General features: G+C 52.1%; 1 protein-coding gene across 7 annotated transcripts in view; it reads right to left on the bottom strand.

The window, feature by feature from the left end:
• RPS6KA1 (ribosomal protein S6 kinase A1) overlaps window positions 1-19,605 on the bottom strand; it is a 54,127-nt gene that overhangs the window by 2,488 nt on the left and 32,034 nt on the right. For all 7 annotated transcript variants that reach the window (XM_043574147.1, XM_043574150.1, XM_043574146.1 and 4 more), the window contains 13 exons: window positions 18,368-18,474; window positions 17,583-17,620; window positions 17,148-17,290; window positions 16,669-16,739; window positions 16,265-16,353; window positions 15,185-15,249; window positions 14,833-14,935; window positions 13,246-13,376; window positions 12,113-12,238; window positions 11,799-11,888; window positions 11,248-11,406; window positions 811-972; window positions 256-332 (listed from right to left, as the gene is read on the bottom strand). In XM_043574147.1, coding sequence (XP_043430082.1) covers window positions 256-332; window positions 811-972; window positions 11,248-11,406; window positions 11,799-11,888; window positions 12,113-12,238; window positions 13,246-13,376; window positions 14,833-14,935; window positions 15,185-15,249; window positions 16,265-16,353; window positions 16,669-16,739; window positions 17,148-17,290; window positions 17,583-17,620; window positions 18,368-18,474 — 1,361 coding nt within the window. The remainder of the gene's footprint in view (window positions 1-255; window positions 333-810; window positions 973-11,247; window positions 11,407-11,798; window positions 11,889-12,112; window positions 12,239-13,245; window positions 13,377-14,832; window positions 14,936-15,184; window positions 15,250-16,264; window positions 16,354-16,668; window positions 16,740-17,147; window positions 17,291-17,582; window positions 17,621-18,367; window positions 18,475-19,605) is intronic.

The following is a 19,605-nucleotide window of genomic DNA, read 5'->3' as shown; positions in this document are numbered from 1 at the left end:
GAAAGGTCCACCCAGTTTGGGTCTAGCCTCTGGCCCCCATCCTGGGGCTAAGGGTGGGATGGGGGGGGGCTGTGTCTCCCCCCCAGGCTGAGTATTCCCCAGGGCGGTATCTTCCCCCTCCAGGTGAGGCTCCCGAAGGCAGGGCTACATCTGTATCTTCAGACCTTCCTGAGCAGAGCTGAGTCTCTCCCATCAGACCACCCCAGCCTGTGCACTAGGGCTGGAGGAATGGGCTGGGGGGAAGGGGACACTCACCCCGCCAGCATGGTGTACAGCAGAATGCCCAGGCTCCAGATGTCACAGCCTTCATCGTAGCCCTGGCGTTTCAGCACCTGGCAGGAAGGTAGGGGAGGGTGGTTAGTCAGACGTGCAGCACCAAGTGGCCCCGAACACTTGCATGGTCCCCACAGAGGGTAAGACAAGGATCCCAACCATGGGCTGGATCCTCTCTCTCTCTCTCTTATTTTTTTAAAGTTTTATTTATTTATTTTTGAGAGACAGAGTGGATGGGGGAGGGGCAGAGAGAGAGGGAGAGAGAGAGAATCCCTAGCAAGCTCTGCGCTGTCAGCACGGAGCCCGATGCGGGGCTCGAACTCACACGCTGCGATATCATGACCTGAGCCGAAACCAAGAGTCGGACTCTTAACCAACTAAGCCACCCCAGGCGCCCCAAGGCTGGATCTTCTCTTGGTACCTAAGCCAAGACCATACAGACTAGAATCCTGGATAGCGTGGGGCCTCTGTAAAGGGCACGAGGCTTCCCGTGCCAGGGCCCCTCACTCTCGCAGGTGAGGAGGCTGGAGCGCTCACCTCGGGTGCCACAAAGTTGGCAGTGTAGCAAGGTGTCATGAGGAGTCCGTTCTCAGCCCGCAGCTGCTTGGCAAAGCCAAAGTCACAGATGCGCAGGCACTCGGGGTTCCCAGACTCGTCCACGTACAGGATGTTGCTGGGCTTGAGGTCCCTATGAACAACCTAGGGGCAGAGAGTCCGGTCAGTTCTCCATGAGGGCAGGCTGCCAGGGGCCCAGGTCAACTGCCAGAGGTGAGAGAGTTGAGAGTTACGAAGACGGGCCCAGAAAGGGATAGAAGGACCCAGAATGTGGAAGGAAGGGGCTGGAATGGGGCCCTTAGTGCTGCTGGTACTGCCGACTTGAATTTCACGTCAGTGTCCGCGAGGCAGCCCCCATTTCACCTGTCCACCCCCGAACTCTCCTTATTTCTCCTTTCAGATCCGCTCATCACAGTTTATCCTAAAGACAGCTCCATTGATACTTCCCATTGCTTGGGTCGAAATCCTAAGAGTCATCCCCAATTCCTCTTTTTTTCTTATATTCCTCAATCAAGGCATCAGCAAATTCTGCTGTCTCTACCATTAAAATATATCCAGAGCTGAACCACTTCTCAACCCCTCTACGGGCAGCAGTGATCCCAACCAGGGACCCTATCGTCCCTCCCTTGTATGACAGCAAACACCTCCTCACTGGTCCCCCTGCTTCTGTCCTGCCTCCTACAGTCTGTTCTAAATACAGCAGCCACAGTGAGCCTGTTGAATAGAAGTCATATCATGTCATTCTGACTGCAACCCCTCCAAGGTTTATCGTCTTAAGGGGCAAAGTCCTTACAATGGCCTAAGTGGCCCCGCCTGATCTCCCGTGCCCCTCACCCACGTCTCTTGCACTCTGTTGTCCTCTAAGCACCCTCCCTCCTCCTTGCTCAATCAGCTTCAGCCACACCAGCCTCTTTGCACACCCTTCAACATGCCAAGCACACTCCTGTCTCAGGGCCTTTGCACTTACTGTTCCAGCTTTTAGGAACATTCTTTCCTCAGGCATCTGCCTCGCTTATTCTCTTGTTTCTTTCAGGTCTCAGCTCAAATGTCACCTTATCAGTGAGGCCTTCCTTGGACCATTCCATATAAGATACGAATCACCAACCAGTACTCTTTAGTCTCCTCACCCTACTTGCTTTTTATCCATAGCATTTACCACCATTTGACATATTTATTTAATTGTTTTTCTGAATCTACCCTCTGGAATATAAGTTCCATAAGTGTTTTTGCTCACTCCTATATCTCAACATTTAGAATAGTTCCTAGCACACAGTTGGTATTCAATGAGTATCTGTTGAGTGGATGAATGACACTTTTTTTTTTTTTTTTACTTTTTTTAAATGTTTATTTATTTTTGAGAGACAGAGAGAGAGAGAGAGAGAGAGCGAGCATGAGCAGGGGAGGAACAGAGAGAGGGAGACACAGAACCTGAAGCAGGGTCCAGGCTCTGAGCTGTCAGCACAGAGCCCGACATGGGGCTTGAACCCACAAACCGCGAGATCATGACCTGAGCTGAAGTCAGACGCTCAACCGACTGAGCCACCCAGGCGCCCTGAATGACACGTACTTCTGAGACCTGAAGCAAAGGAGTCCTCCGGCTCCCACCTGCTCTTCTGTAATCTGAGGGGGCTGAACCACACTCTACTCTTCATCCTCCCCACTCCCTCGGTATGGTTCTATGTATAGCCACTCTCTCAGATCGCTGACCCTAGCCCAGAACTTTCCAGAGTCCAGACTCGTATAACTGCTTATCAGATAGAAACCACTGAATGTTCCACAGACCTTCAAACCCAACACATCCCAGACTAAACTTGGTCTTACTCTCGTGCTCCTCCTCCCATAAGCTAACAGGGCATTGTCAAAAACCTTCAATGGCTCTCTACGACCTGCAAGATAAAGCCCAAAGTCCCCTTCCTGGTGTGGGAGGCTCAGCTATCCCTTTCAGCCTCATCGTCCACGACATCTCCTCAAGTGTTCTGAGCTCAGGCCAGCAGAGGAGCCTTCAACCACAAATAACTGCATCTATCTATGGAACGCCTGCTCACCTCTAGCACCCAGCACGGAGCGAGTGTTAAGTGAACTTTGTGCAATGAATAAACAGATCACACCTCTGAAACACACAGAGATCTCACAGGTTACATTAGTTGACTCTCACAGATTAGTTGGCTTTATGAGACAATGCTTCCATAGTCCCACTTGAGTCCCAAGCCCTCTAGCAGGTGCCTGTGGGGCGGGTAGGTTGGAGGGTAGACATGGCCCAGGATAGTCCACTTCCCCAGAGGGAACAGCGCTAGATGAGGAGGAGAGCGCTGTGCTGGTAGGGTGGTCCCAGCTACGTGCTGCAAAGCGTATCCAAACCCATGGGAAGCCCCTTCCTGGGCAGTGCCTGACCAGCTCCTAGGCCTCTCCTTCCTAATACAAGTCTGTGACCCCAAAGACAGGGCCCGGCCTCAAGGATGTAGACTCTCTTCCCTGTGGAGGGCCCAGCCAAGCTTCCCAGAGGTCAGGGAGGCTCAGCTTGGCTGAGGACACGGACTATCCTGTACAAGTGATCTTCCTGGTTCACAAAGCACTTTCCTGACCATGATCTCACGGGGGCTGCTGGTTACACCTACGTAAGTGGGCAGGGCAGGGACTGCTGGCTTCTGTTTTACAGAGAAGGAAACCGGGGCTATGAGAAGAAACTTGACTTGCTCATGTACGTAAGAAGCAGAGGTGAGACTTGAACCCGGTTCTGACCTTCATTCCACAGCCTTTTCAGTTTAGTGTGACACAGATGACACTTTCGGGAAACAGGGATAGGGAAGTTTTCAGTCTTTACCCCGCTCTAACACAACACAGAGAAACAACAAACTCCTTCAGGTGACCGTGGCTCACTATGGCAGGTAGCCCCACCGGTGACTCTGACACCTGTCCCCTAGGCGTTTGTGCAGCAGAAGGGGTAGCAGATGCTCGCATCTCTCTGCACTGAAGAGCACGACAGGCTGGGCAAGCAATGAGCGAAGCCAGGCTGAGACGGAGCCATGCCAACCAGTCTAAAGGGGCACCTGCTACTTACTCCAGCTGACAGTCACCCACGTAGCAACTCAGGCCCAGGTTTCAAAAGCAGCCAAACTACCCAACTCAACCAAACCCCAAACAAAAAACCACCCGACATCTTGCAGGCCAAACAAAACATGTATTCAGGTCAGATGCAGCCCCTGAGTAACAGGCTGTGGCCTGTGGCAGAGTTGTGATTTCAGTCACTCCGGAGTGTGAATCCTGGCTCTACCGGCAGTAGCTATGTGACTTTGGGCATGTCACTTAACCTCTCGAGCTTTCGGTTTTCTCACCTGGGGTTCAGAAATGGGGTTGGTGACAGTGCTGAGGCAGGAAGGAGCACATGAGTTACGTACCAGGGATATTTAGCGCAGGGCCTGGGAGATGACAGCTGCTGTCATAGTAACTCCAGCACTCGCTGGGCTGAACCCACCAGCATGCCAGACATTAAGATGCAGTGAGTGCTTGTTGAGAAGCACTTACAGGGGCGCGTGGGTGGCTCAGTTGACCAAGCATCTGACTTCGGCTCAGGTCACGATCTCCCAGTTCGCGGGTTCGAGCCCCACGCTGGGCTCTGTTTCGACAGCTGAGAGCCCGGAGCCTGCTTCGGATTCTGTGTCTCCTTCTCTCTCTGCTTCTCTCCCCACTCGCACTCTCACTCTCAAAAATAATATGTAAATGGGGCGCCTGGGTGGCTCAGTTAAGCGTCCGACTTCAGCTCAGGTCACGATCTCGAGGTCCGTGAGTTCGAGGCCCGTGTCGGGCTCTGGGCTGATAGCTCAGAGCCTGGAGCCTGTTTCCGATTCTGTGTCTCCCTCTCTCTCTGCCCCTCCCCCGTTCATGCTCTGTCTCTCTCTGTCCCAAAAATAAATAAATGTTAAAAAAAATTTAAAAAAATAATAATATGTAAACATTTTTTAAAAATTAAAAAAAAAAAAAAAAAAAAGAAGCACTTACAGATCAGAGGACGTCAATAACAGGATAGGGAAGCCAGGTTAGCTGTGAGACTTTTACTTACTTCCGGAGCCTCAGTTCCCTCACTTGTAGAGTGGGCACAGCAACAATACCCACTTCCAACTGTCGGAACAGCTAAGTGAGTTGACCTATAAAGGGCTTGGACGTGTCTGGCCTGTGGGAAGTGCTGTGTGGTGCTGGCTACCAGAGCAGCAGCCCCTTTTGTTTTCATCACCATCACTGGAGGATGTGCATTTCGGTGCCTCTGACCAGCCACAAAAAAAAAAAAAAAAAAAAAAAAAAAAAAAGCTTTTCTGTGTAAATCATCTGGTTAAACACAGAAGCCAAAGTGTGACTCCCTACTGAGTTCTCAAACAGGGTGACAACACAAGGGAAGCTAGGCTTAAAAGGGCTCCGTGTGTGAAACAAAGAACGCTGGCCAAATAAGATGAAAAAGGCAGACAACCCGATTTTTAAAAATAAACATAAGACTCGAACAGGCATGTCACGGAAGAAGCTGCCCAAATGGCAAGAGCCACGCGAAGAGGTGCTCCACTTCGCTGGCCCTCAGGGAAAGGCAATTTAAAACCACCGTGGGGCGCCTGGGTGGCTCAGTCGGTTAAGCGTCTGACTTCGGCCCAGGTCATGATCTCACGGCTCATGGGTTCAAGCCTCACGTCAGGCTCTGTGCTGACAGCTCAGCGCCTGGAGCCTGCTTCGGATTCTGTGTCTTCCTCTCCCTCTCCCACTCCCCTGCTCACTCTCTGTCTCTTTCTCCTTCAAAAATAAACAAACATTTAAAAAATTTCAAAAATAAAACCATTATGAGAAAAAACGCCACATCTATCAGAATGACTAGACTAAAACGACACAAAAGCCCATGCTCTGGAGGGGTGTAAGATGGCAGAACAGGGGCGCCTGGGTGGCGCAGTCGGTTAAGCGTCCGACTTCAGCCGGGTCACGATCTCACGGTCCGGGAGTTCGAGCCCCGCGTCAGGCTCTGGGCTGATGGCTCAGAGCCTGGAGCCTGTTTCCGATTCTGTGCCTCCCTCTCTCTCTGCCCCTCCCCTGTTCATGCTCTGTCTCTCTCTGTCCCAAAAATAAATAAACGTTGAAAAAAAAAAAAAAAAGATGGCAGAACAGCTTTGGAGAACTGTTTGGCATCACCCGCTAAAGATGAACACACACACACACACACAGAGCAACCTGGCGGGTCCACTGCCAGGGGCGCACACAGTGTTAAAACCCACATGTGCGGTCACATGTCACAGCAGCATTATTTGTCAGAGTCAAAAACTGGTAACAACCCAAACGTCCATTAGCAGAATAGACAATTAAAGTATTGCCTGTTCATACAGCAGAAATTACACAGCAATGAGGATGCACGAACTGTAGCCACACAACACCGCGGATGAACCCCGGAGAGCCTGTGGCATGGCAGAGGCCACGTATAACAGAGTATATTGATATACGATTCAAAGACAGGCAAAACCAATCTAAGCTATTAGCAGTTAGCTTAGAATGGTTATGCTTGGGAGGGGGCAGGGAGTAGAAGGGATTCTTGGTCTGGGTGCTGATCACCTGGCTATATCCACTTTCTGAAAATTTACTGACTTGTACATTATGATTTGTGTTTGTATAATACTTCACTAAAAAGGCAACATTAAAACAAATAGGAGGTCCTAGTGGACCCTGCTTCTGGTCACCCCCTTCCCGTCCCTCTATGAGATTCCCAGCTTCTAGACCACAGATACTGCAATTCGTAATTAGCCCAAAGAATCTCCCTTCAAATACCTCAGTGAGAGTTTCCCATTTCCTCATCATCTCCCCTGGTATTTGGAAAGGGTCAGAAACTTTATTTAAAAAAAAAAAAAATTTTTTTTTAACATTTATTCATTTTTGAGAGCTGGAGACAGAGCGTGAGAGGGGGAGGGGCAGAGAGAGAGAGGGAGACACAAAATCCAAAGCAGGCCCCAGGCTCTGAGCTGTTGACACAGAGCCCGACGCAGGGCTGGAAGCCACAAACCGTGAGATCAGACCTGAGCTGGAGTCGGATGCTTAACCAACTGAGCCACCGAGGCGCTGAGGCGCCCTTAAAAGGGTCAGAAACTTTAGAGACCCATGGACTCACAGCTTTGGGGAAGAGACAACTTTCTCCCATCACAGTACCACCAAGTGGTTGTCTGTATTTGGAACTTCTTTGTCCCTAGTAGAGGGGGCAGTTCTTACTCTAGAAAGTCCTTCCTCGCTCTGAGCTTTAGGTGACCCACTGGAAACTCACTGCTTTGGCTCTGTCTTCTAAACCTTCTTGGAGGGTAACTTTAACAAGCACTCACTTGAGAACAAAGCAGGAAAAGGAAACATTGACTATCTGGCCTGACATATTTAAATATTAGTCCATTTGCACTGGCCATTTCAAAAACCAAAACCACTTCAAATATGACCATTAAAAACGGTGCATGTGGTAATCAAATTGAGGCTCTGGTTCTTTTTTACAAAAGAATCCTCCCTAATAAATCCTCCCTAATGTCTGATTAGACAGAATCAGACATTGCCATTTTTGCAAACCCTAATGAAACGATTGATTCAGGCAAAGATCCTGAAAGGATGAAGTCATTACCCATCCCTAGACTCTTACCGCCTGAGAGGACTAATGACTAAGGGGGGCACAGGGACACTGTGCCTGGGGATGTGATGTCATATGAAGTACATTGCACCTCCCATGAAGTGGTTTTTGTTGTTTTAAAAAAATGTCTATTTATTTAATTTTGAGCACGGTGGGGGGCGCTGGGGAGGGGCAGACTGAGAGGGAGAGAGAGAATCCCACGCAGGCTCCGTGGTCTCAGTGCAGAGCCCGCCACAGGGCTTGATCTCATGAACCCTGAGATCATGACCTGAGCCGAAATCAAGAGTCAGGTGCTTAACCGACTGAATCGGGTGCCCCCGCCCCACGAAGTCTTTTCTAACTCCCCGCTCCCAAAAATAAGTTGAAGCAGAATATTATTAAGACTTTAGAAATACAGGCGCCAGAGAAACAACTAAAATGATGCCCCAAGAAAGCAGACACATTCCGAATGTGGGGCATTCCAGTGGCACAGAAAAGGGAAGCTGGGGTGCCTGGGTGGCTCAGTCGATTAAGTGTTCTGCTCTTGGTTTTGGCTCAGGTCAGGATCTCACTGTTTGTGAGTTCGAATCCCACACTGGGCTCTATGCTGACAGCACGGAACCTGCTTGGGATTCTCTCTCCTCTCTCTCTCTCTCTGCCCCTTCCCTGTTCTCTCTCTCAAAATACATAAATAGAACATTTAACAAAAAAAGAAAAAAGAAAAGGAAGGTTTTACTATGGAGGTTATGTAGATGTACACATGTAACAAAAAGATGTACTGTACGCAAATTTTTTATCAGTATTTTTTTTTTTTGAGAGGGTGAGAGTATGCACATGAGCGAGCTGGAGGAAAGGGGGCAGAGAGAGGGTGAGAATCTTTTTTTTTTTAAAGTTTATTTACTTATTTTGAGAGAGAGAGGGCAAGCATGAGTGGGGGAGGGGCAGAGAGAGGGGGAGAGAGAGAATCCCAAGCAAGTTCTGCACTCAGTGCAGAGCCGGGCACAGGGCTCGAATTCACGAACCATGAGACCATGACCTGAGCTCAAATCAAGATCATCTAGATGCTCAGCCAACGGAGCCACATGCCCCTGAGAGGGGGAGAGGATCTTAAGCAAGTTCCACGCTCAGTGCAGACCCGATGTGGGGCTCGATCCAACAACTCTGGGATCACAATCTGAGCGGAAATCAAGAGTTCGAAGCTCAGCCGACTGAGCCACCCAGGTGCCCCTTAGCTCAGTTTTTGAAAAGAGACTTGAGGGATTTAACAAGTGACCGAAAGGAGTAAATCCTGCAGAGACTGGGATTCCAATACACTGATGGCAACAAGATTTTTTGAAAGGGCAACAGGGAAATGTGTCTGTGGATTGGGTACTATGTGAACACAAGTAAGTGTTAATTCTGTTAGTTGTTATGAAAGAATGTCTTTTATAGAGTTACAGATACACAGCTAAGATTATGTGAGGTCTGAGATACGCTGTAAGATGCTTTAGGGGTTGTGAGATGGGGACCCACCTCAGGCTCCACACTGAGCGTGAAGCCTGCCTGGGATTCTCTCTCCCTCTGCCCCTCCCCTGCTCGTGCTCATTCTTTCTCTCACTCTTTCTCTCTCTCTCTAAAACCCTTTAATTAGAGGGGCGCCTGGGTGGCGCAGTCGGTTAAGCGTCCGCCTTCAGCCAGGTCACGATCTCGCGGTCCGTGAGTTCGAGCCCCGCGTCGGGCTCTGGGCTGAGGGCTTGGAGCCTGGAGCCTGTTTCCGATTCTGTGCCTCCCTCTCTCTCTGCCCCTCCCCCGTTCATGCTCTGTCTCTCTCTGTCCCAAAAATAAATAAAAAACATTGAAAAAATAAATAAATAAATAAATAAATAAAATAAATAAATAAAACCCTTTAATTAGAGGCATTTGTGGGTCAAGGGTCATAATGTCTGCAACGCTTCTCAGTTGCACCCATAAAAAATATATATTTATATGTAGATAAGGGTATAGAGATAGAGGCAAAGACAGAGAGAGAGAAAGCAAATGTGGCAAACTGCTAAGATTTGGTGAATTCGGAAGGGAAATCATTTTCATTGTAATATTCTTTTAACTTTTTTTTTTAATCTATTTTTATTAATTTTTTTTTCAACGTTTTTATTTATTTTGGGGACAGAGAGAGACAGAGCATGAACAGGGGAGGGGCAGAGAGAGAGGGAGACACAGAATCGGAAACAGGCTCCAGGCTCTGAGCCATCAGCCCAGAGCCTGATGCGGGGCTCAAACTCACGGACCCAAGATCGTGACCTGGCTGAAGTCGGACGCTTAACCGACTGCGCCACCCAGGCGCCCCATCTTTTAACTTTTCTATAGATTTGAATGTCTTCCTCAGTAAAAAGTTGGGAGAGATACTTCAGCAACAACAACAACAAAAAAAAAAAAAAGAAAGAGAGGGAGAGAGGGGACAGAAGAAAGAAGGAAAGAAGGAAGGAAGGAAACGGGGGAAGAAAAGGAAAAGAGAAGGAAAGAAAGAGAAGGAAGAAGGGAGATAAAAATCTCAACAGTTCTTTAATCTGGGAGATGGGTGTCTGAAGGTTCATTATACTTTTCTCACAGCTTTGCATATGTTTAACATTTCTGATAAAAAGTTAATTTAAAAAAAAAAGGCACACCTGGGGCACCTGGGTGGCTCAGTTGGGTAAGTTTCCGACTTTGGCTCAGGTCATGATCTCACGGTTCGTAGGTTCGAACCCCTCGTCGGGCTCTGTGCTGACAGCTCAGAGACTGGAGCCGGCTTCGGATTCTGTGTCTCCCTCTCTCTCCCTCTCTGCCCCTCCCCTGCTCATGCTCTCTCTCTCTCTCTCTCTCTCTCTCTCTCTCTCAAAAATAAATAAGCATTAAAAAAAAAAAAAGGCACAGCAATGATCTGGCCCTATTTCCCTTGAAGTTTGTGCAGCATTTCCCACGGGGCTGCCCCGGCCCACAGTGCCCTCCCGGAGCGGCGCCTTGCTTCAACCCAATCCACCCTGCGAGGTAGCAGCTCCCTTGATCCTGAGTGTGCCGACGAGGAAACAGCTCAGAGGTGAGAGCCCTTCCCAACCATATACACAGAACTTGGACACAGCCAGTCGGATTCCAGAGCCTGGATTCTTAACCCCCACAACCGTCTGACTGGAAGCGCCCCAAACATCATCTCGTCCAGAGAGAAACTCATGCTAACTCTGTTTCCAGCTTCTATACACCATCAGGAAATTTTCCATCTCCATCCTAGGCAATGATAAAGGCCAAGTCCTCTCATTTGGACAAATACCTCTTCTGTAGCACCTGCTGTGTCTCCAGCAACATTTACTCCTGCATTCACTCCCTCTGTCCTGGCAGCTGAACCCACAACCAGATTCACCTCCCTGCTGACCCTGCTGCTTCCCAGCTCAAAAACCCACTCCCTGTCTGCAGCTCCCCAACCACATCCCTCAGTGTGACCTTGGGCAAGTGACCTCACATCTCTGAGCCTTGGTCTTCCTGCCTGTAAGGGGGGGGCCCATAACAGCACCTACCTCATAGGGTTGCTGTGAAAATCAACTGAGGTAACATAAGGAAACAAGTTGGCACGGTGCAGGGCATACAGTAAGCACGGTGTAGACCCTCCGTGTCACAATCCGGCCTCATCTCTTGCCGTTTCCCTTCCTCGTATCCGTCTGCTCACCCACCCACCATCCCTAGTCTCCCTAGGGATGGTCTGGCTGGTTGAAGACCGCTACTGCCTGGGCCAGCCCACGGTTCGTGCACCCTACTGCTGGTATGACCCCTGGCGGCCCGCCATCCCCACCGGGCGCCCCCTGCCCCAGACTTACCCCCTGGGAGTGCAGATACTCCACGGTCTTGCTGATGGTGTGTAGGACAAAGCTGGCCTCCCGCTCTGAGAAGAATTTCTGCCGCAGGATCTTGTCCAGTAGCTCCCCGCCCCGCATCAGCTCTGTCACCAGGTACACATGTTTGCCATCGTCATATACCTGCCAGAGACCTCACCGTCAGGTCCCTCCCCTCTGTGCCAGGCCGGGGCCCCTCAGTTACCGGTTCACTGGGCCAGGAAAGAATAACATGAGCCTTGGACGTGGGTTCTGCTCTGTGCTTCCGTGGTCCCGGCAGGGCCTTCACCTATCTGGGCCTCTGTCCTCCCCCTAGACGGGAGGAGATTGGCACTGGTCCCCCGAGGGTCAGGGAAGCTGTCAGAGGATGCCTGAGTCTGAAGTGGACGGCCTTGGGGCATCGCCAGACCCGAGGCACAGAGATCCTTCGCTCCCAGGAGCAGAGGAAAATCAGAAATCAAAGGAATGACAGTCCTGAGATAGATCCCGGAGTCAAGTTCCCAGCCCCCATCTCAGTCTCAAGGACCCCCACTCACATCTTTCAGAGTGATGATGTTGGGGTGCTGCCCATACCGCAGAAGAATCTCAATCTCTTCTGAGGGATCCCGCTTGCTCTTGTCGATGACCTGAGGAAAGGGGGTACATGGGAGATATCAGGGGGACCGTCTCCAGAGTCCCTCCCTGCCACGGAGCCCACACTGCAGGGCTTGGGGGTCTTAGCCACATGCCTTCCACCCACCCACAGAGCCTAGGGCACCAACCCATCCCCCGACTCCCACCGAAGGACTGAGGCTACAGTGGCCTCCCCCTGGCCCAGCAGCCTAGGCCGAGACGTGGTCAAGAGGCCCACCTTGACAGCATACTCCATGTTGGTGGCCTTATGGACACAGCGCTTGCACACGGAGTAGGACCCCACACCGATCGTCTCCTTTACCACGTAGCCATCGCTAAAAACCAGGTTCTTCCCATGGAGTTGCTGCAGAAGACCAACAGGTGGGGCTGGCCCTCTGCTCTAGAATGCAGGGCTCGTCCCCCAGTACCCAAGGCCTTGGCTTCTGGGCCTCAATTTTCTACTCTATACGGGCACACTCACTGGCTCCCGCACTGTGGTCAACAGAAACGCAACACACGCACCGAGGGGTCTGTGGCTCTGAGAAAGCTGGGTAGGCCTGAGAGACACGGGAGACCTGAGCTGGGTCCCGGCTCTGTCACATCCTGTGAACTTAGACGAGTTGCCTCCCCCCTTCTGGGGCGTCACAGCCCACGTCATGACGTGTCTAAAAGTTCTGAGACATTAACAACAGCAAATGCTTCTGTGGTGCTTATGTGCGGCAGGCACTGCTCTCAGCACTTTACGGCAGGTGACCACACGCCATATGACAGCCCTGGTTTACGCCTGTTGTCCTTGTATCCGGTCTGGTTTAATATTTGTCCCAGACAAAGATGTCCCAGTTGTAGAATAAATTACACAGTCACCTTAATTTTACACATGCAACGACCTATGGAGAAAAGTTCTATCATCACCCCCATTTACAGATGAAGAAACTGAGGCACTGGGAAGGTAAGTGTCTCGCCCAAAGTCCCTTACCTTGGACAATGGGCTCCAGAGTCTACCCTCATGCCTCTGAATTCTAGATCTTCCACGGAAAGTGTACTAATGGGGGACAAGTGTGAGGACACACGAGCCCTCTGCCACCCGTCCCCGTCAGGGATCTGACAGCCACCCCACAGCACCACCACCCTGGGCACCGCCTTGCATTTATTTATCCAGGCTCCACAAGGTCCCTGGCTCTGTGCTAGGAAATCTGTTATATCTGTTTGCCATCCCTGTCTTACAAACGGAAAAAGTGGGGCCCAAGGAGGTTTGGAGGTCCGATGGGCTACACGGTGGCAATCAGAGGTTGAACTCTAGAGCTTGTGTTCTCTGCCTTTATGGCTTCTGGGTAGAAAAGACAACGGAGCAGCAGTCTCCTGCCCCCTCACCTGTACCACGGAGTGCAGGGGTGCCTGCGTGGGCCGGGGCTTGCCATCATCCTCCATCAGGCCAGTGGCCACGAAGCTGAAGCCACGGAACAGCTGATGGGCGCCAGCGCTGGGAGGGATGCCTGGGGAGTCTGCAGGGGTGGGAGGAGGATGTGACCCTGAGAAGGTGCCCTTGACCCCGAGGCAGCCCAGAAAAGGGAGACCAGGGCTGTGGAGAGGGCTTGGGCAGGCCTCTCGTGCCAGACCTCAATTAGGCCATCTGTTTGTGTGCGTTTAGACCAGCCCAGCTCTGACACACAAGAAACATAAAAGACACCCCATGATGGGCATTCGGCCCAGGCCAAGACACTTCATCCCTTTCTGGAAGCCTCTCCCTTGCTTCACTGCCTCGGGTCTGCCCCTTCAGGTCCATCTTCTGCCCAGGCAGCGGGAGGGATGGTCCCAGCTGCAAATCTACCCCCTGCCAGAACCCTTCAAGTGCTCCTCTCTGCCCCAGAAGAAAGCCCAAAAGCCCAACTTCTCAGCCTGGTGACTGAGGTCCTTATGATCTTAGCCTCCTCTCTTCCCACTCTACAGCTCAGCCACGCCAGACTTCCCAGATCCTTAAAGGAGACCCTGAGCCACCGCACATGCCGTTCCCTCTGACCAGATACTCTACTGTTTGTCTGACCTTCACGGTTCAGCTGGCACACCCTCCTCTGAGAAGCCTTGCCTGAGCCTGCTCCTCCAACTCCTCACCCCTATGATGCTGCACTTGCCACACTGCCCAGTAGAGTTTTCACACCTCTCCCCCGACCACAGTCTAGGCCATAGGAGGCGGGGCAATCCCCTCATGGCTGATCAGGGGCACACAGTAGGAAGCTAGTATGTACTGATCAGGTAAGCGAATAAAGATGAGACCAACTGCTTGCGAAGTGCTAAGCTCCCTGTCATCAGAGCTGTGCAACCCGCAGTGAGAAGAGCAGCCCCTCTGCTAAAACCCATCCATCCGGGAAGCCTTCCAGAACTAACACTAACCCCCGATATCTGACCAGAATATTGGGATTTACCAAACTCCCTCCCAGAAGCTCCCTCCTTGGCTTCTTGCAATAACCCCAGGGACTGAGGGGGTCTGTGACCGAGCCCATGTTCTAGATGAACACACTGAGGTCCAGTGATCAGAGCAGCCAAAGGCGTTTCCCACACTTGCCCCTGACCTGTGGGCGCTGTCACCTCTGCTCTGACAGACTGTCTCCACCTCATGTTTTTGCTGGGTCAGATTCTTTAGCCCTGACGTGAGTGTGAGCCCGATGTGTTTGGTCTTCCCAGTGGGCTGGAAGATGCCCGGGGCAGGGGGCCTGACTTTTCTATTGTGGCCTTAACCACCCACTCCCCCCACCCCCTCACTCATATACAAAGAGGCCCATAGAGCCCTGGAGTGGGAGAGTCAGGCAGAATGAGATGGGGACAAAGAGTCAGAGACCCACCCTTCAGTCTGCCCACACACCTGGGCCTGCCAGAGTCCCTGACCACCCTACATCCCAAGGGGCCCCTGACTCCCTGCTTCCCTCCTGTGCCAGCCCAAGACAAGCCAGACAACCGACATACCCTTGGGTGTGCGGGACGTGAATTCAGTGTCAAAGTAGAAGGTGTCATCAGGTTGTGCCACGGCTGGCTTGAAGGGTGGCTTGATCTCGCGACGGTACAGCTTCTGCAAGGTGAGGTGGCCACTCCGGTCACCACGGCCCACCCCCAACAACCCACCAGGAGCCTCAGGCAGGAGAAGGTAACTAGCCCTGCCTATGCAGGCTATACAGACGGGGGCATAATTGCTTGCCCGGGGGAGGCCAGCCCTTGCTTCCAAGGCCCCGCTGTCACCCTCTGCTCCACATCGGAGGAAGCCCCCTCCCACCACCGGTGAAGCCCTGACTGAGGCTGTGGGGTGGACAGACACACTCACATTCCAGTCAATGGTAGAGTAGAAGACATGCCGCTTGATTTCCTCTGCCCCATCAGGGCCGGAGCCTGAAAGAGCCCAGACGAGGGGTCTGCCCCTGGATGGTCCAACTCCCAGACACCCACCCGGTCTGCTGAGTGACCTCACCGTGGTCTGGGACCAGCGGCTGCAGCTGTCTACTGGGAGCAGGGGGGACGATAGGCTCTCCCTGCCCCAAATCCACCCAGCTGTCACCCCAGAGGCCTATTGCCCACTCAGCGTTTTCCACTTTCTGGAGACCGTTATGATCAAGCTCCAAATGTACTCATGGAAGAAGAAAGGCCCAGAGAGGTCAGGCAACTTGTCCAAGGCCACAGAGAACAGAAATCAGACTTATTCTGACATCTGCAGGGGACTCCCATCTCCCTCTCAACCCAGGCCTCATCTCTATTGCTTTTATCCATCCCATTGCCCTTCTCAGCCACCAGGCAGACTCTCACTCCATTCGACCCCAGGGACCTGAACTGGGACCTTACAAAGCTGGTCATGGTCCAGATGAACCCAGGATCCAAGGGGCCGAGACATACTGAAAAGCTACTACATGCCAGGCATGTTCATGCAACTGCATTCAGTCAAGAGGGATCTGGATCATCATCTCCCGTGGAGACGAGGACCCAGAGCTCCAGGAGGTGAAGTCAACTGCCTTGGGTCACTTAGCTCATAAATGGCACTCACTCAACAAATATTTATGGAGGAACCACTGTGTGCAGGGCGGTGAGGACCTGCCATGGGGACAGGATTGGGACCTGAGCCTTCTGACTCCTGAGCTCATGCCTTCTCTTGTGCCAGCAGCCTTGGCGGACCTGTGTGGGGGCCTCTGTCCTTGTCCCCAGGGGGAGTAGGGATGACTCAGTTCCTGCCTTCCCCCTATACATAGGTCACCCCCCCCCCCGCCCCAAACACCACACATGGAGCCAGAAAGCAGGGTGGCCGGCGGCATTGTCTGCCCACACAAAGGACAACGGCCCCTTTCAGCCCCAGATGTGACGCTGTGGCCTAGGCTGCAGCTGTACCCCGCTCCCCTCCCAAGCTGGAGCTGCTTACCGAGACGGTTGGCAGGATTCCGCTTGAACAGGGCCCGCAGGAGGCTCTGGGCTTCCGTGCTCAGAAACTGGGGCATGCCTAGCTTCGCCCTAAAACAGCCCCCAGGTCTCATCAGGGCTGAGCCTGCCCCAGAGGCCCATCTCCCCTCCCCGCTCTGTCCAGGTCTAATTTCCAGCTCAATCCAGACAAACCATCCACTAACTCACCTCCCAAAGACTTTAGGGATTCCCCACCCACAGGCCCTGATGGATGAAAAGGGGGCCCCAGAAAGCATAATGCTTAGCCCAGAGGAGGGTCTCATTGATGGGGAAATCTGAGGCAGGTACAGGATATTATTCTGGCCCCCAAACCGGGGCCAGACATCAGGGGAGACCCTGAGGTGTCAGGGCAGGGCTGGTGCTTACTTTAGAATCAGTGTCATGGTCTCTTTCCGGTCCTTCCCCTGGAAGGGCAGGGAGCCCGTCAGCATCTCAAACTGTAAAAGACAAGGGTCTGTTAGGCTCTGGTCTCCATCTCCCATGTCCCCCACCTCCTCCCACCCAAACCACTCAGCTTCACTCCCAGGATTCCTGCTGGCCTGTGGCAGGACCACTTGGGTCGAGAATTGTGACTGTCTCTGGTTCCTTTGTCAATCAGAACACCGAAAGCAGGACTAGGGGCCTGAGGCTGAGGAGAGGCCCAGTCCTGGGGCAGGGGCAGCCCAGGTGGGGCCAAGCCTGGAATCTTCCTAAGGAAGGAAACTGCAGCTGGGTGGACGTTGAGGCAGCTTGGCTGGGAGAAGACAGGAGGAAGTCTTAGAGACTATCAACCCCCTCACTGTTCAGATGAGAAAACTGAGGCCTGAGGCATGGGCTGAACGCTTTTCCCCTGTCTGGCCACTCACCATCAACACCCCATAGGACCACCAGTCTGCACTGTGGGTGTGACCCTGGCGGTTGACGACCTCGGGGGCCATGTACTCCACCGTCCCGCAGAAGGAATAGGCTTTCTTCTCATGGTCAATGGCCTCCTTGCTCAGGCCAAAGTCTGTGGCAAGGAGGGCAAGAGGACACATCTTTAGGAACCCCCCCCCTTGCCTTCCTCGTTGCCAACCCCTGCACACCCAAAGCCCCCTGCCCACAGGCCTGAGGGCATCACTCCCATGGGGCTGGGGTTCACACCCAGGCCATCCCAAGTCTAGGGTCTGGGCTTTTGACCACTTCCGAGTGCCTGGCACAGCCTCTCGGGAAGAATGGATCCCCTAGTGCTCAGCCCAGGCCCGTCAAGAGCCCATCCTGACCTCCCCTGGGAATTGAGGGGGCAGGTGCCTGCTACTCACCGGTGAGTTTGATGTGGCCCTCCTCATCCAGAAGGATGCTGTAATGGAGAGATGGGAGTTGGGGCCCCTCAGCTGTGGCCCCTTGGGTTCTGGTGACACCAAGGGGGCCATGGGGGTTGGGCCCAGCCCAGAGAAGGCGATCCACCCAGATCCATCCGGTAAATGGCAGGTGGAGCAGGGTGGTGGTGGTGCCATGCAGATGTGTGGCCTGTGTTCTTTGCTAATCCTCGGAACAACTGGATGAGGTAGGTGCTATTGTGGCCCTATTTTAACAACGAGGAAACTAAAGCTCAGGGAAGTCAAGCAACACCCCACGGTCACAGAGCTAAAAGGTGACGGAGACAAGATTTGAATTCAGGTCTGCCTAACTCTAAAGTCAGATCTCATTTCAGCCCAGCACCTGCCCCTGGCTGTCAAGTTACCATTTGAGGATGTTTAGATATTCAGGAAAATTCTAGAGAGGACCGTATCAAACAAAGAATGACCTTTAGTGGTGGCATCTCAGACATCGCACTGGATTAGCAAAAAAAAAAAAAAAAAAAAAAAAAATGTAGGCAACGTACCTGTAAGGAGGTGTCCAGCCCTTTTAACGGACACTGGTAATTAGGCAGACCCCTAAGAGGGCCCTGCTGCCACCACCACCCGTCCCACCCACCTATCCATGGGGCGGCCACACACAGGGAGACTTTGTTGGGGAGAGTTACACCCACCCCTGTCAGGAGAGACCCCAAGGCCTGCCTCTGCCCTGGCTAGGGAGGCTGGGGCGGAGCTGGGGCTTCACTCACTTTTCAGGTTTGAGGTCCCTGTAAATGATGCCCAGGCTGTGCAGGTGGTCCAGGCCCAAGGCTAGCTCAGCCAGGTAAAACTTCACATCCTCCTCTGTGAACATAACCTACGACAGGCGGGAGGGGACGCCAGCTGCGATTGCCTCTTCCTCAGGAGCTCAGGTACTGCAGTCAGCAGCTTCCTGGTCTCCAGGGCCCACCTCGGGGAGGACCCTTAGACACCCCAGGGCCACACACCATGCTCTGTATAAAGGGGTACGAGGGGCACCTGGGTGGCTCAGTCAGTTAAGTGCCCGACTTCAGTTCAGGTCATGGTCTCGCGGTTCATGGGTTCAAGCCCCGCGTCAGGCTCTGTGCTGACAGCTCAGAGCCTGGAGCCTGCTTCAGATTCTGGGTCTCCCTCTCTCTCTCTGTCCCTCCCCCACTCGTACTGTCTCTCTTTAAAAATAAACGTTAAAACAATGAAAAAATAAATAAAAATTAAAACAATATGTAAAGAGGTTTGAGGTATGACATGATTAACATATGAGTCACTCATTGTGGCGTTGTTTGGAAATAGCAAAAGGGTTGGGCAGAAGACTGGGATAAACCATCTCTCCCATGTGTAATGGAGTGCTATGCAGCCATAAACTAGAACAAGGAAACTTCCATGTTCTGATATGGACCCATCTCCATGATCTGCTATCTTGAATAAGGCAAGATATAAAACAAATACATAGATTAGTACTTTTTATGTAAGGAAATGGGGGTTGGAATTCAGAACATGTATCAGAATGGGTCGTATTACCAAAGAAACATGGGGCGCTTAAACAAGAAATCAGTAAAAGTGTTTACCTGTGGCGGGTAGAGGGACTGGGGTGGGAGGAAGATTTCTCAATGACATTTTTCTTTTTTTTTTTTAATTTTTTTTTTTAACATTTTATTTATTTTTGAGACAGAGAGAGAGAGAGCATGAACAGGGGAGGGTCAGAGAAAGAGGGAGACACAGAATCCGAAACAGGCTCCAGGCTCTGAGCTGTCAGCACAGAGCCCGACGAGGGGCTCGAACTCACGGACCGCAAGATCATGACCTGAGCCGAAGTCGGACGCTCAACCGACGGAGCCAGCCAGGCGCCCCGACATTTTACTTTTCAATCATGTGAGTGTATTGCCTATTCAAACATTAAAATAACATTTAAAAAAATTTTAGGGGTGCCTGGGTTGCTCAGTGGGTTGAGCGTCTGACTTTGGCTCAGGTC

The sequence above is a fragment of the Prionailurus bengalensis genome, chromosome C1 (genome assembly GCF_016509475.1).
Source record: "Prionailurus bengalensis isolate Pbe53 chromosome C1, Fcat_Pben_1.1_paternal_pri, whole genome shotgun sequence".
Lineage (NCBI taxonomy): Eukaryota > Metazoa > Chordata > Mammalia > Carnivora > Felidae > Prionailurus > Prionailurus bengalensis.
This window is presented reverse-complemented; position numbering and strand designations above follow the sequence as displayed.